Consider the following 16,302-nt stretch of genomic DNA (forward strand, 5'->3'; position numbering starts at 1 on the left):
GAGGTGGGCAGATCACCTGAGGTCAGGAGTTTGAGACCTGCCTGGCCAACATGGTGAAACCTTATCTCTACTAAAAATAAAAAAATTAACCAGGTTTGGTGGCACATACCTGTAATCCCAGCTACTTGGGAGGCTGAGGCACAAGAATTGTTTGAACTCGGGAGGCAGAGGTTGCAGTGAGCTGAGATCACACCATTGCACTCCAGCCTGGACAACAGAGCAAGACTCTGTCTCAAAAAAAAAAAAAAAAGGTAAAAAAAGGAAGGAGGTTCTCACACACCATGCTACAACATCCTTAAACCTTGAGGACAGTATGCTAACTGAAATAAGCCATCATAAGAAGACAAGTATTGCATGATTCTACTTACATGAGGTGTCCAAAACAGGCAGGTTCATAGGTGCACAAATAGAAGGCTGGTGACCAGGGGCTGAGAGAGAGGGAATTGTTTAATGGGTAGAAGAGTTTCAGTTTTGCAAGATAAAAACTTCTAGGGATCTGTTGCACAACAATGTAAATATATTTATTAACAAACTATTAAAAATGGTTAAGATGGTAAATTTTATGTTTTTTTAACCACAATTAAATGACTTATGTACCATATAATTTCATTTATATGACAGTCTGAAAAAGATAAAGATATAGGGACAGGAATCCAATCCCAGGTTCCCATAGTGTATAGGGTGAAACATTTATTTCAAAGAATCAGGAGAGAATCTTTGGAGTAATGGAAAATCTCTATACTCACGTTGTGGTGGTATATATTTGTCAAAACTTAAAGAGTGGAACATCTAAAAAGCGTGAATGTTAATTTATGTATACTATACATCAATAAAACATACTTGGTGGTGAAAGGGAGGCCGCAGGGGAGATGAAGGAGGAGAGAGGAACTAGATGGAGGCTGGTGTGATGGAAGGCACTGGGGAAGATTGGAGGTCACTAATTCATTCTCCATTCATCATCTCTCTCATTTACAGTGGACTCACTGAGTCATGGATAGACTCTAGTTTCAGTTCATGAAGAGCAGATTATGATTCTGTAAAACACCCCCGAGAACACTTAAAAGTTAACATGCCATAGAGTGCCACAGGGAATATCTGGGATGTGCAACATGCCACAGCATTTTCTCTTCCCCTTTGGGACACCGGGTACAGAATGTGACTGCAGTGGGTCCGGCAAGAGAGGCTGTTTCCTGGCACCTGGTGCTCGGTGATAGAAAGAGTTGTCAGAAGGCCCCTTCCTGGCTCTGTGGATGTCTTGAGTTTATTTTGTGTCAAAATAAAAAGTTCAAAAGGATGAGCTCCTTTTATTTATTGTGGTATTCCCAAAATATAGCACACGCATATTAATAGCATATTATTCATATGCCATTAAAATGTAGCATATTAAGAAAATAAAATACAGAATTCAACATTTGAGCACTCTTTCCTTTTGCTTTTCTTTCACTGGAAACCATCGCAAGAGGTAAAGAGTGGTAATCATTTTGTTGCTACATTGATAATATTTTTTCAATAATATTTTATCATCAAGAAAATGCACTGGTTGGTTCTCCAATCCCTGATGTTATCGTGTGATTAAGTTCCACGTAGGCAAAAGAGACTTTGTGGGTGTAATTAACAATCAGCTGAAATGAATTCGGGAGATTATCCTGGATGATCCAGGCGAGTCTAACGTAATCAGGTGAGCTCTTAAAGCAGACAAAGAAGTTAGAGACACCGGGGAAGAGGAAGTCATGGCTTGGAGGGAAGAGGGGGATTTCACAGGCTGCTGCTGGCGCTGAAGAGGATAGGCAGGTGGAAATCATGAGAAGAAAAGGGGATTTGTCAGCCACCTAAATGATCGTGGAAGCAGATTCTCTCCCAAGCTTGCAGAGAAAAGCCCAGGCAGCTGATCCCGAGATTCGCACCTTGTGAGACCGTGAGCGGAGGACACAGCCAAGCACTGTGGGCTTCTGACCTATGGGGAGAAAATAAACAGGTGCTGTTGTAAGGCACTGAGTTCATGTAATGGTGGAGTCATGGGAAACTGATAAGTACAGGATCAAACTTAATGACAAATTGTTTAAACAGTTAAATAAAATAAGCTATAAATAACCCCAGCGAAGACACAAGGCTGATCCCAGGCATAACAATTGTTATCAGTTTGAGATGTATCCTCCTTTATACATTGATATCTCTATAAATACATGTCTATATATCTCTATATATAGATACATGTATGAAGATCTTATATATAGACAGATATAGATCTGTATCTTCATATCTATATCTAAATGTAGAGTTATAGAGACATAGATCTATATAGGTAGACATAGATACAAATACAGATAAATATGTAGACACACATATGTTTGTATAGATGGACATATACGTAGGTCTATTTGTATACATACATACACATATACATTATTATTATTATTATTTTGAGACAGAGTCTTGCTCTGTTGCCCGGGCTGGAGTGCAGTGTGGAGATCTCAGCTCACTGCAAGCTCCGCCTCCCGCGTTCACGCCATTCTCCTGCCTCAGCCTCCCGAGTAGCTGGGACTACAGGCGCCCGCCACCACGCCTGGCTTATTTTTTGTGTTTTTAGTAGAGGCGGGGTTTCACCGTGTTAGCCAGGATGGTCTGAATCTCCTGACCTCGTGATCCACCCGTCTCGACCTCCCAAAGTGTTGGGATTACAGGCATGAGCCACCGCGCCCGGCACACGTATACATTATTAAGGCATTTTGTCTTCCTTCAAAACTCATATAAATCTGTTCATGTTGGACTTGTTGGTATTGCTTCCCCCAGTCAGTGATGAGTGTGGAAGATGTTTTTATACCTCCTTCTCGGAAACACTGCATCCTATTTCCTGGTGCGTATGAATGAAGCATGTTACTGAATCGCTCCTGTTTACCCGGTACAGAGTCGCATGTGCTTGTCTGTCTCCTGCTGTGAAACGCACCAGGGAGTGTAGGTGGCTGAACACGCTGATGTGCGAACTTGCCGATTACTGGGTGGCTCTGACACATGTATTCCTGCTCCACCGTGATTGCACATTATTTCTATAGTTGGATAATTGCTAAATTGCCTTCGCCAACGACTGTAAAACCTAGTATCCCAACTAATGTGCGGCGCGGTTCTCCCGCCTTTCATTTTTTGATCTCTTTGCTCTTTCAGCGCATCAACTCGGGCATTGCGGGACCTGAGGAATCTGGGAAGCTCAGATTGGGGGGATGAGAGAGACGAGTTAACAACATGAGTTCTGTCTTTAACGGCGCTTCTCGCGCACACCCGCACATGAGTGGAAGACACAGGCCCAGACCTGCAGCCCTTAGGCCAACACTTCCCACAGCGCATGCGCTGCACGAGGTCCCGCCCAAAATCGCCCTGTCTGTAACCTACATGCATATACAAAAAAATGCTGTTCTAGAAATGCAGATAGCGCTGAAAGCACACTCATTCATTTTCCAATGTGCTTCTCCAGCCCGAGGAACTGAAGTGCTGACGAAATAGTCAATGCATGACTTTGGAGTCAAGAAATTTTTTAAAATAAGGGTTTCGAATTGGAGTGAAAAAGACAAAGTTTTTTAACATTTACTGCACACTGGATTATCACTCTAAATGCGTTTCACACATGAATGCATAAAATCACAAAACATTATCGACATCTATCTTTGCTTTTGCAGTAAGCCCACCACTTGGAATAAATGTTTTTTAAAACAGTAGTTTTTAAAAACTCAGGAATGAACATCAGAGGTAAAGAAAGGGGGTTCCGGCCGGGCGCGGTGGCTCAAGCCTGTAATCCCAGCACTTTGGGAGGCCGAGACGGGCGGATCACGAGGTCAGGAGATCGAGACCATCCTGGCTAACCCGGTGAAACCCCGTCTCTACCAAAAAATACAAAAAACTAGCCGGGCGAGGTGGCGGGCACCTGTAGTCCCAGTTACTCGGGAGGCTGAGGCAGGAGAATGGCCTGAACCCGGGAGACGGAGCTTGCAGTGAGCCGAGATCTCCACACTGCCCTCCAGCCTGGGCGACAGAGCGAGACTCTGTCTCAAAAAAAAAAAAAAAAAAAAGAAAAAAGAAAGGGGGTTCCAGTTCTAAAAACGTGCTGGTGTTGAGTTCGCAGCCGTGGCTGCACTGCCTCCAGCTCTGGGAATTCCAGCCCAAGGAGAAGACGGGTAAACAAGGATTCCAACCATGGTCGTGCACCCCCCACCCGCAGGAAATCGACAGGGTGCAAATCCACGCTGGGAAGCAGCCAGGAAGCCGCAGCTACCAACGCCCGGCAGGAGCGCTCTCTCCCGGAGCGGGAAGGAACCTCCTGGTCCCCGCAGGACTGCGCTCTCCGTGAAATGGGACTTGGTTAGAAATCCACTGAACTCGCCGGGCGCGGTGGCTCACGCCTGTAATCCCAGCACTTTAGGAGGCCGAGGCGGGCGGATCACGAGGTCAGGAGATCCGAGACCATCCTGGCTAACACAGTGAAACCCCGTCTCTACTAAATATACAAAAAAATTAGCCGGGCGTGGTGGCGGGTGCCTGTAGTCCCAGCTATTTGGGAGGCTGAGGCAGGAGAATGGCGTGAACCCGGGAGGAGGAGCTTGCAGTGAGCCGAGATCGCGCCACTGCTCTCCAGCCTGGGCGACAGAGCGAGACTCCGTCTCAAAAGAAGAAAGAGAGAGAGAGAGAGAGAGAGAGAGAGAGAGAGAGAGAGGAAAGAAAGAAAGAAAAAAAGAAAGAAGGAAGAAAGAGAGAGAGAAAAGAAAGAAGGAAAGAGAAAGAAAGAAAGAAAAAGAAAGAAAGAAAGAAAGAAAGAAAGAAAGAAAGAAAGAAAGAAAGAAAGAAAGAAAGAAAGAAAGAAAAGAAAGAAATCCACTGAACTCCTCATTTGCAAACTTCCCTTCCAGCGCCTGTGCAAGAAATTGCTGGGGACATCTAAGCAGACACGCCCTTCCAGAGCAGAGCTGACGGTGCTTTGCAGGCGGTAAGCGCAGAGGATCTGGGTGAGGCTTTTGAAGTCACTGACCCCGTGCAGTCCACGCCCACGTGGCTCAGTCCTGCCACGAGACGCCCCCAGCGCGCCCAGGCTGGAGAGCGCACCTAGGAACCCACTGTGTTGTGCTCCATGGCACTGCAGGATGGCTATCGCTAACAATAACGTAAGGTTTCCAGTAGCTAGAGGGAGGAGAGTGAATGTCCCCAACACACAGACATGAAGCAGGCTTGAGATGATGGACATGCTAATCGCCCTAATCTGATCATTACGCTAAACCTATTCTAAGGTCGCCACCTACCCTGTGAGTATGCACAAGAACTATTTGTCAATTAAAAATAAATTAAATATACACATAAGTAGTAGACACCTTGGAAACCTATTTGAATCTATTAAATATTTGCAATAAAAAACAATCCACTATAATTGGAAACATCTTTGCCTGCAAAAACACTTTTATCCGGTAATTGATAATGCTGAACATGAGATTTTATTTTTGCATGGGGTCCGACAATATGTAGTATATGATTGTGGGAGGAAGAACTGGGTAAAGAAATCAATAATATTTTATCGTTGAAAAGAATGCATGAGTATGCACTATTACTATTTGTCAATTTAAAAATAAATTAACTAAATATAAATAGTAGGCACCCCAAAACTTTTTGAATCTATTACACATTTGCAATAAAAAGAATGCATTATGATTGGAAACATCGCTTTCTAAGAAAAAACCTCTTTTTTCCATCATTGAAAGTACTTAACCTAAGATTTTATTTTTGCATGGGGTCAAAAAGAACATAGTATACACTTGAGGGTGGAGGAATTGGGTAGAGAAATAAGCTACAGGTAGTTTTTTCTTTTAAAAGGGTATGTGACTTTTTAAAACGTAAACTTAATTGACAAATAACAATTGTACATATTTACGGAGTACATTGTGATGCTTTGATAGATGTATATGTTGTGGAATTGTGAGGTCAATCAGTTTCACATATCCATTATTGACATAATTGTCACTTTTTTGTCAAGAACATTTGAAATTCACTCTCTTATTAATTGTGTAGGTTTATAGTATGCCTTATTACGAACTACGGTCATCATCTGGTGCCACAGATCTTAAAAAATTATTCCTCTTTTCTCACTGTGCATGAATTTTTAAGATAAACACAGGGGAGGTAAAAGGATTAATGCAAGAAAAGACGTTTCAGGGAAGAAGTTTTAGCAGTTCTGCTTCATAAAAGTGGTAATTTAACCTGTTTCAGTTTTCTGGATGATATGAGCCTTTGGATTTTTTGAAAGCAAGTGAATTTCTTATTGATGGCAAAAAAACAAACAAACAAAACCATGATGTTTTCAGAGAGAGAGAGAACACAGCAATTAACCCAGGACAGGACATTTACTGGAGAACATGCCATTCCTATCTCCTCATCCTTCTCTTGCTCTTCCTCATTCCCAGAGCATCTTCCTCAGATGAGATTATCTTGGAAAATCCCATGTGAATTTTGAGAATACGCCTTTTAACTTCATATTCCTTTCCCCACACCACCACTGCACCCACGGGCAGAAGGACCTTGAAATGTAGAAAGGGCGACCTCTTCTTCTGTCCTTTGTCACAGGAGAGGTTCAGGAAGCCTGTGGGTGAGAAACCCACCCGAATAGGACAGAGAGACCCACACGCTGATACCTCTGTGAGAATTCTTGGGAACACTCCTTTATTAGGCCCTTCCTTGCATTGCTATAGAGAAACACCTGAGGCTGGGTCATATATAAAGAAAAGAGAATAAGCTCATGGTTCTGGAGGCTGTATGGGAAGGTTCTGCAGGCTGCATGGGAAATATTGCAGCATCTTAGTCTAGGGAGGCCTCAGGGAGCTTTTACTCAAGGCAGAAGGCAAAGAGGGATTAGGCATTTCACATGGCAAAAGCAGGGACAAGAGAGTGGGGAGGCAGGTGCTGGACACTGTTAAATGCCCAGATCTCATGAGAACTCACTCACTCTGGCAAGGACACAACCACAGGGGAGGAGCCTAAACCATTCATGAGAAAAGCGTCCCCATGATCCAATCATCTCCCACCAGGCCCCAGGTCAAACACTGGGGATGACAGTTCCACAGGAGATTCGGGCGGGGACACACATCCAAACTATATCAACTCCCATCTCATCTCTGCAGAGAGGCGAGTCTACACTCCATCCCCAAACCCCAAGTATTGCCTAGACCTCAGGATCTTTAAATCCTGGTGAATTTCTGAGCTCCCGTCCACACCCTGGAGCCGTGCTTGCCTTCCTGCTCCCATCAGAGATTAAAAGCAAGAGCCACTGACTCTTTCCAGGAGCTGTCCCTGGCACTGACACTTGGCTTCTTGCAGTTCTCCCCGTCTGAGGTGGGCTTTTAAAAATTCCACGGATACATGGAGAGTTTGGGTGACCCATCCCCCACAGCCACATTGCATACTCTAGTCCATTCCCGGACTCACAGTGAGCCAGGCTGTTCTTAGACCTCACTTATCCTTGGCCCCACAGAGGCCAGAATCTCCAGTCCTGGTTTCCACTGAGCTCCCTGCCATGGGAGACTGAGCTGCCCATCCCCTTTAGAGACACAGAATGAGATAGCCTGGGCTTATGTATGAACATTTTAAACATGCAGAAAATAGTGTATGTTGTTCAAAATATATGGTTCTAGGTTAAAATTTAAAATGATGGGAAGGGCAAACAGCAAATTATGTTATTTGTTTTGGATGTACACGTGTGATAAAATGAAAGTGCTAGGAACAGAATAAGAAATGGAGAAAGAGGGAGAGGTAATTAGATGAGATGTGATTACGTCATGATTAGGTTAGCCAGGGGGAGTGACTGCGGGGCTCTGGGGCAGTATAAATGCCAGCAGGAGAATGGATCTTCCCCTCAGTGGTATTTGCTCCCTTCATCGTGGAAGCCCCACTGTGAGGAGTAGAGTTCGCCGAGGGTCCACTTACCCGAGTGGCTCCTGGAGGGAAGGAAGACAACAGGTTGTCCATTACTACTTTGGGCCTTGGTTTATTCCAACAGGAGAAATAGAAGAGTGAGAAACCTCTGTGGTGGGTGGTTTTAGATGTTGAGGTAAAGATTACTTAATTGCTTAATAGTATTTCTTAAGATGGAGCCTGATTCAAAAAACGTTTCAGAAATTGTAATGATCGAAAAAATATGTATTAAAAAAACAAAAAGAAGAGAAACAAAAAACAAAATAAAAAAATTAAAAACAAAATTTTAGTGATCATACGAAGGTCAACGATTGCAAGGAATGCTCACCCAGCACCCTGAATTGTGTGGGTGCCGGATGAGCAGTTATGGAGACTTGGTGCCTCGGACAGAGGGTTTTTAAATAAGAGATTTCTTCACTTGTCTTTTATATCAGTACACTCATTGGCCTTTGCTAGGAGCTGGTAAAAATTCAGGGCCCTGAGCCTCTGCCCATAGAGTAAGCCAAGCAAGACTTAGGCTGCGAGCACCCAATCTATAATGGTGGAATAAAGAATGGTTCTACTTAAATATGTAGTTAAAAATGTTTCTTTACCTCTCAATTTTGGTGATTTGGATTTTGAAGAGGAAAGCACATTTTATTCTAGATTTTCTAATGTGTTTGCCCCCAATGTAGCATTCCCTGATCACTTTTTTTGTTTTTTTGGTATTTTCATGGCAGTGTTGTCTTCTTTTTTTCCTAATATGATCTATGAAGATGAATTTTATTATCTTTCTGTGGTAACCCGTGGTAATGTATCCTACTACTGCTTTCAAATAAAGAGCACGTTTTCCTGTCGTATTCCATTTATTTTTTCATCTGCTCCAACTTATTGTTTGATTGACCATTTCCATCTTTTCACTTTTGTAATCTCAAGTTGTTCCGTCTCTATAGACCTGAGCACTTCCCCCAAATTTTATCTTTTTTCAATCATGTTGTGACCAAAAAAAAAAAAAAAAAGGCCCGATTGAGACCCCAGGAGAGGGCTCTTTGTATTCACACAGGAAGAAATTCCGTGCGAGTTGCAGAGAACAGTGAGAAGAGGGAGTTTACTGAAAGCTACTACATTACAGAGTAGGGCGACCTCAGAATGTGACCGGAAAATGCACCGTCTTTTTTTTTAAGTTGTTCTGATATAGAGGTCTTTTCCATGTGAAGATTTCACTAAGCCGTGTCTACATGCGGTGGGCTGACAGCATGACATCGTTTAGTATTCTGTTGATTTAAAGAAAACCCTCCTTGACATTGTAGCGTGTGAGTCAGGAAAGCATAGCTATCATTATCTTGAAGGCATCTAACTTTGAATATGGGGCATCTGGACATTTTGCTTTCATAGGAGTCTGTCTTGCAAGCATTGCTATGCTGCTTCCTCAGCCGCAAACGTCTTAGGACCTGGGTGGTGACTGGCCAGGACTGTGCCTTGCTAGTTTTCAGATGGAGTTGATTTATAAATGGTGTCGCCCTCACTCTCCTCTGCTTCTGTTGCCCTAGCACTGTGGTCATTTAGACAAAGACATTTCCCCTGAACCCAGGTTTTCCACTGCTCATCAGTTTGGACATGAAAGGGCTTTACCTGTATTTTCTTTACACTTTCTGATTTCCACTTGAATATCTTATTTGGTCTTAAGGACTTTGATTGCAGAAATTTCAGACAATGTGCTTCATAGTTTAAAACATCCTTATATAATATAAAATGTAGGTATATCTAATTTTGGCAAACGGACTACAGATTGATAAGATATCCAGTTTTCTAATATATTAAATTTTCTTTGAGGCCAATTCCATGATCAGTTTTTTCCAGATGTTTGATGGTATACCATGAGGGTCCCTAGAGGAGGGACCTGCCTTGCATGCATATCAAACATGCTAAGTCCAGCGAACAATTCTTTTAATAGATCACCTGCTTTTCTCATTCATATTGGTGTCACGTCACTGACAGAGGAAGGCTGCATCCGCGTAGTTTGAATGACAGAAGGTGTGAGTTTACTCCTAGGGACACGGTGGGCACAGCAGAGAGATGAGGCTGACTGCATCCTGCCCCTGGGAGATTCCAGGGGTAGGAAAGAATCAGCGTCTTGTTTTCTTCCCTCCACAGGGAAACAGAATCCCTCGGGCAGGACCAGCAGTGATGGACCCCAACACTCTCTCCATGGAACGGGGGAAGCAGTTCTTAAAGCAGTGTGGGATCCCACAAAGAGATGTGAGTGCGGGAGCTGCGGGGTCACTTGGGAGGCAGGTGGAATGCGGGGAGTCCAAGCCTAGGGGGACGGCTGAAGCAGGCTCCCCGCCCAGGATCGGGTCATAGTCAGGGTTTCACAACCTCCATACGCGGGCACTAACCCGTTAAAATCGATTTGCAATTCCTCTCAGGGACACGGGAAAATGCCAATGCCACCGCCCCTTAGTTCCCACCTGGGAACAGCAGCTCTTCCCGATACCCTGGGCTGTCACTCTCGGTGCCACTTGAAGGTCACCAGCAAACTCCTCACCGGCTCTGGAGTAAAGAACTGTGAGATGGCCTTGCATCCTCATAGCTTAGCTCCCGTGCATGTGTGAGAACATAAGGAGTTTGGTTTTGCATTCCTGACTTATTCACAGAGAATATAGTCTCCAATCCCATCCAGGTGGCTGCGAAAGCCTTTAATTTCTTCCTTTTATGGCTGAGTAGTATTCCATCGTGTGTGTATACACATCACAGTTCCTTTATCCACCAGTTGATTGATGGGTATTTGGGCTGGTTCCGTATTTTTGCAATTGCGAATTCTGCTGCTGTAAACACGCACGTACAAGTATCTTTTTCATATAATGACTTCTTAAAAAAAAGAAACCAAGAAATATGAGACTGTCTAGCATTCCCTTTAAAATCTGAGGAAGTTGGGAGTTCCTCCTCTCCTCTGCCAAGCCTTCCTCCTGTCTGCAGAGCTCAGGTTGCCTCTCCATTCTCCTTTCTCGGCATTAGATTGACTTGATGACAGAGAAATGGGTTGTTCTTGCCTCTGTGGAGGTTCTTCTGCGATTTCCTCTGAAGCCAGGAGAGGATCCGACCGTCCGCTGTGTCTCAAATGAAAAATGCCAGGCTTTAGTGGGCCGGCCCCCCACAATTTCACAAAGATGTGGATACCAAGAGGAGAGGTAAGACAAGTATTAGGGAGTAAGGATGGGACGGCCTGGGGGACTCCCCAAGCACAGTGTGGGCTCAAGGTTTCTGCTGAACATACCTAGAGGCTTCCATCTTGCATGTCCCCCCATGACATGGGCTGTGATGTGTGCGATGCCTGGCGTGAATATGCACATACGTGTCAGCGTCGCAGGATCCTCAGAGGGCTGGTCCTGGCTTGGCTTTGTGCCTGCCTCTGTGTGAAGAGTGGCGTGTGGTCACAGGGGTCTCATGTGAACGCCACGAGTGTCCATAGGTTGAATATGAAAGCTTTGCAAAGCTTTGAGCTTCTGGTTGGTTTTCTGAGTGAGAAGCTATTCTATGAAAATAGCGGGTTTTCTGGAACTAGCTGGAATAAAAATCACTAGTTGTTAGCTATTCATCTCTTGGCTTTGATTAATATTGTCAGAGGGTTTCAGCTTTGAGGCACTGACTGCACACAAATTCAGAGCCCAGAAAACTTTTATGCAAGGCTGCAAATCTCACTTCTCCCTCTAGAAATCAAGCAGCCTTTGGTTTATAAAATCTGTGTCCTGTTCTGGGAGTAGGCCAGGCTGGGAGAGAGTCACAAAATAGCACAACTGGCACCTGGGTTCAGAGAGGACCAAGTTACAGTGGGTGTGACTCAGTGGCCAGTGCGTCCCTCCATCCCCACTTGGGTAAATAAGGGTAGGAGGGACTTTTGTCTGGTGTCTGTGTAATGTTCACTCTCTTTCTTATGATTAGGAAATCCAACAATCAATTAATAAAGAGGACTGATCAGAAGCTCAAGGACCTGCCACAGATGGCAGGTCATCCTGTCCGTCACCAGGCTCAGAGGCCCCCCACAGCCAAGAACCCACAGAAGCAGCAGAGGAGACCCGTGGGGCAGAGGACACCAGCAGAGGAGGAGGAGTCCAGGGTCAGTGGGGGCTTGAAAATGTTGGTAACCAGTGGACACCAGAGTGTGGGCTTGAACACGGGAACCGTGTTTATGACTTGGGGGTTCCCATGGACTCGGGCCGACAGGTCAGTGCTCTCCTCCCTGGCAGACTGGCCCATTCGGAGTCTCTGAGGCGCAGCCTCATTCTCTGTCCAGTGTCACGTCCAGCCCGGTGTTTGCCGAGTCCTCAACACTGGTTCATTATCTTCACTCTCAGACACGCGCGTCCTTCCTCCTGGGATCCCTGTTAAATGGGCTCTGGGGAGGACGATAATATCTTGAGTTTCCTGGCAACCAACAGCCCGTGGGCCTATGTCCCCCTCCTAAAATAATCCATCTCCAACCCCCAGGTCATGCGTGAACCTTCGCAGGTGCCTGTGATTGCTGTTGACTGGCTGCTCTCTGTCCTCCTCCACCTGCAGGTGAAATGCAAGAACTGCGGGGCCTTTGGGCACTCAGCCAGGAGCAAGACGTGCCCCATTAAGACGTGGAGTGGGGCCCTTCCTCTGCAGCCCCTGGGCTCACACAAGGAGAAGGAGAACCTGCAACCAGCAAAGCCCCAGCTACCCCAGGCTCCAGGGCCCTTTATGAGGAATGACAGAAAAAAGGAGCAAGGTCCAAGGTAAGGATTTTGCAGGGTCAAGGACTAGCCATGAGGTCAGTGCCTCAGGAGCTGGTGTCTCCCCTACTCTTTCTGTGCAGCCTTCTCTAGGCACACACAGGAAAACTCCAAATGCAGGTGGGCAGGGGCCGCTGCCTCCCAGGGTCCACACTCCGAGCTTATTCCAGCGCTGAGAGTCTGCAGAGTGCAGGGGCTGTGGGAGACCTGGGGATGTTGCCCGTGGTAGGCAGAGCAGCACCAGGGTCTGAATGAACTTAGGGACCTGGGGCCATGGCCAGGCAAGTAGGGGGAGCTTCCTGTAAGCGGGGCTACCTCTGAGATGAGAGAAGGGGCTGTCCTGGCAAAGTTCATAGAGGCCTGAATGTCTCCTTCACCCAAAGCAAGGGCTGGGCTGGGTTCCGGGAGGGCGCTTGGTTCCCAGTCACTGGTGTGGGCAGGAGGATCAGGCGGGTCCGGACAGTGAACGTGATTTCTTCCACAGGCCCCAGCAGCAGCAGAGCAAAGCTCTGACGCAGACATTTCCCAGGAGTCCCCAAGAGAAAACAGAGGGAGCCTGGAAGGAGCCAGTGGAAGCCGGTTTCTTCCGGGTGAGCATTCCCCGGCCCCTCCTCTGTTTCTCCTCTGGCTCCCCTGATTCCTTCACTTCTGTGCCCCTCACGGGTGGGGATCATGTTTAAACCTGGGCTGCCCTGCAGGAGAACTGCGCTACCCAAGGACTTCGCATACTCCAGTTTCCAGCTTCTTCTTCTTCTTTTTTTTTTTTTTTTTTTTTTTTTGAGACGGAGTCTCACTCGGTCGCCCAGGCTGGAGTGCAGTGGCACCATCTCGGCTCACTGCAAGACTGCAAGTTCCACCTCCCGGGTTCACGCCATTCTGCTGCCTCAGTCTTCAAAGTAGCTGGGACTACAGGCATGAGCCACCACCCCCGGCTAATTTTTTGTATTTTTAGTAGAGACAGGGTTTCACCATGTTAGCCAGTATGGTCTCCATCTCCTGACCTTGTGATCCGCCCACCTCGGCCTCCCAAAGTGCTGGGATTACAGGCGTGAGCCACCGCACCCGGCCTCAGCTTCTTTGTTTGAAAGTTGGTTTCTGTGCCTTTATTTACAAGTTGGCCAGCAGATGCTGCTGGGCGCATTTCAGTGCCCGTGGGGAGTGACTGATCAGATGTTTTCGGGGTACGGGCTGCAGATAAGGTGTCTCCTTCATTTTTATACATGTTCTTACATCTGCTTTCAAAAGGAGCTGTGCCATTTCCAGTCTCCACGTTGTGTGGGGGAATTGATATTCCCTTGATATTAACAACAGACAACATAAAGATAGTTTTAATTTTCATATGTGATAGTCCCAGCAAACAGAATGGTAGGCCATCTTTCCCCAACACTATTCCTGAAGTGACAATTCTGCATATATTCAGTGACCATGTGTACATCCTTTTCTGTGACATTTAATTTCCTATGTCCTATCTCTTTTGTAGGGTCTTCCCTATATTTGATCCTGATTTAGATGCAATCCCAGTGCATGTTATTCTCCTCTGTTTCTCATGTCAGTCTGTCCTAGCTTGCTTCTCGTATTCACACAGCTTCTGTTGTGATGTGGTTGCACATGTGAGTTCCCTGCTTCAGAGAGTTTGGAAATTCTACTGCTGAGCTGTCTCATGTGGGGTGTTTTGTCCTGCAGCATCCTACAGTGCCTCTGCCTGTCCACGGCACCAAGAAGAGATCTGCCCTGGGCCCTGTGTCCACAGGTCCACCGCCTGTCTACATACCTGGGATGAGATTACTCTGCCCTTCGGGTCACAATGATCGAGCTGAACTGAGCACCTATGGACCCACCAAGGGACATGGCGGGGACATTACTGCCTCCCTGCTCCCTGTTCTGAAGAGCTCCCACCAGAACCGCACTCTCAGTGCCAGGCCGCCAGCCAACAGGGCTGACGTGTCCTCCCACGGTGCCCCCCAGCCTGCCATGAAGGCGTCCGCGCTGGGTCCCGGCCTTAAATCCCAGGCAGAAATCAAACGTCCCGATGCAGATGCAAAGCCCGGACCACAGCAAGTCAGACGTAAGTGTGGCCAGGACTCCAGAACCCAGACGCCAGGAAAGCAGCCTGCCGCCGTCCCCACCCAGACCGTCCAGAACCCCACAAAGAAAGCAAGACTCAGTTCCTTCCCAAGCCCCGCACTGAGAACTCAGTTCCCGGATGTGGGCACTGTGCGGACACTCCAGCCTCCCTTCACGGCAACTGGACTTGGATCCAGACAGGCACCCAAGCCGACCACAGAGACAGCAGCCACCAAGACAGCAACCCTGCAGCCCAGAGTCAACCTCCAGCCGCTACCCAGCTCACCTTTCCTGGGCCCAGCCCAGGGCTGCCCCGTCCTCCAGCCTGGACCACCCATTCACGTTCCAGGGAGGCCCGGCAGTGTCACCTTCATGAGAGGGCACGAGGGACAGGAGAGCCCCAGCTTCAGAACGCCTCCCACATCCCACCCTCCTGAGAACTCTGCTTCTGCTCAGAGCCCTAACGTCTCAAGGGAGCCTGAGGGGCGGTGTCCCCAGGTCTCAAGGAGTGTCCTCTATGAGGACCTTCGGGTCACTTCCTCCTCAGAGGACAGTGACAGTGACTGAGGCCCCCAAGACAAGAGACCCGGCTTCAAGCGCATGTGACTTGGAAGTGGCTGAAAGGCTGAGAAGCGGAGAGGCAGGAAGCAGCCCTGTGCGGGCTCAGCACTTCCCTGGCGGCAGTGCCTGTTCAAACATGGACCCCAGATACCATCGGGGATCAAGAAACCCTGCCTATTTACATTATGTAAATTTAACCTGTATTAAAATGGGGCTTATGAAAGTGTCCTATACTTTTCTTTTTCAATTATATATAATTATATGAGAAACTGAGTCAACATAAGCAAACAATGTTCCACTAGTGTCAATAGAAAGCTTTGAAACTCATCTGAGGGAGGGAGCCAACGACTGAAATTTGAGTAATTCTGGGCAAAGGGCCCTTCGACGGTAGTGGAAAACCTCAGTATCTACTGACTTAAGAATATTTGACTGTGAAGGAGAGTTGTAGTGAGAAACACTTAGCCTTGGAAAAATGGGGAATTTGTTTTTCTTGGAAGAATGTGGGTTTTTTTAACCAGTGAATTCAAACATTTAAGAAACTGTTCTTTTTTATACCATATACATTTTTCCAGGATATCAGACAAGAGAAATACTCCATTTGTTTTATGAAGCTACCTAGACTCTGATTTCCACTGTGATAGGGAGGGCATCTCAGCTAGCGCACGTGTGAAGTTGAGGTACCAATATTCTCAATGTTGGAGTGATTCAGTGGATTCAATAACTTATGCAAAGCATATCACGAGTGGCACATGATAAAATGTATCTTACTATTATTATTATTATGCCACAAGTAGTCAATAGAGTAACTTCAAGTTTTTAAATGAATTTCACTTCTAAGGATGTATTCTACTAGCCTTGGAACTTTTGTTATTAAAAGTCATTGTAAAATTCTGTTTGGTTAATTTCTTTCCATATGAATAAAATTCGTTGAACCATGACATGTCTTACAGGTGTTTTGAGTTTTCCTTTTCACCTCAGGCCAATTTCCTTGCATTTCAATCATCAC

At 46.3% G+C, this 16,302-nt stretch overlaps 1 protein-coding gene across 1 annotated transcript; it reads left to right on the top strand.

Annotated features, from left to right (window-relative positions):
* The first annotated feature begins 11,914 nt into the window (after window positions 1-11,914).
* On the top strand, window positions 11,915-15,302 carry LOC720402 (protein FAM90A27P-like). Its single transcript, XM_015124530.3, has 4 exons — window positions 11,915-12,031; window positions 12,475-12,674; window positions 13,156-13,261; window positions 14,355-15,302. Exons 1-4 carry the CDS (start codon window positions 11,915-11,917, stop codon window positions 15,300-15,302), a joined length of 1,371 nt encoding a protein of 456 aa, XP_014980016.3.
* Window positions 15,303-16,302: the final 1,000 nt, after the last annotated feature.

This window comes from Macaca mulatta, chromosome 19 (genome assembly GCF_049350105.2).
Source record: "Macaca mulatta isolate MMU2019108-1 chromosome 19, T2T-MMU8v2.0, whole genome shotgun sequence".
Classification (NCBI taxonomy): domain Eukaryota; kingdom Metazoa; phylum Chordata; class Mammalia; order Primates; family Cercopithecidae; genus Macaca; species Macaca mulatta.

Bases quoted from the DNA above. Each gene is read 5' to 3' on its own strand.
- LOC720402 (XM_015124530.3), top strand. From the start codon at position 11,915: ATGGCAGGTCATCCTGTCCGTCACCAGGCTCAGAGGCCCCCCACAGCC. The intron at 12,032-12,474 runs GTCAGTGGGGGC...CTCCACCTGCAG, and splicing joins CAGAGGAGGAGGAGTCCAGG to GTGAAATGCAAGAACTGCGG. The intron at 12,675-13,155 runs GTAAGGATTTTG...TTTCTTCCACAG, and splicing joins AAAAAGGAGCAAGGTCCAAG to GCCCCAGCAGCAGCAGAGCA.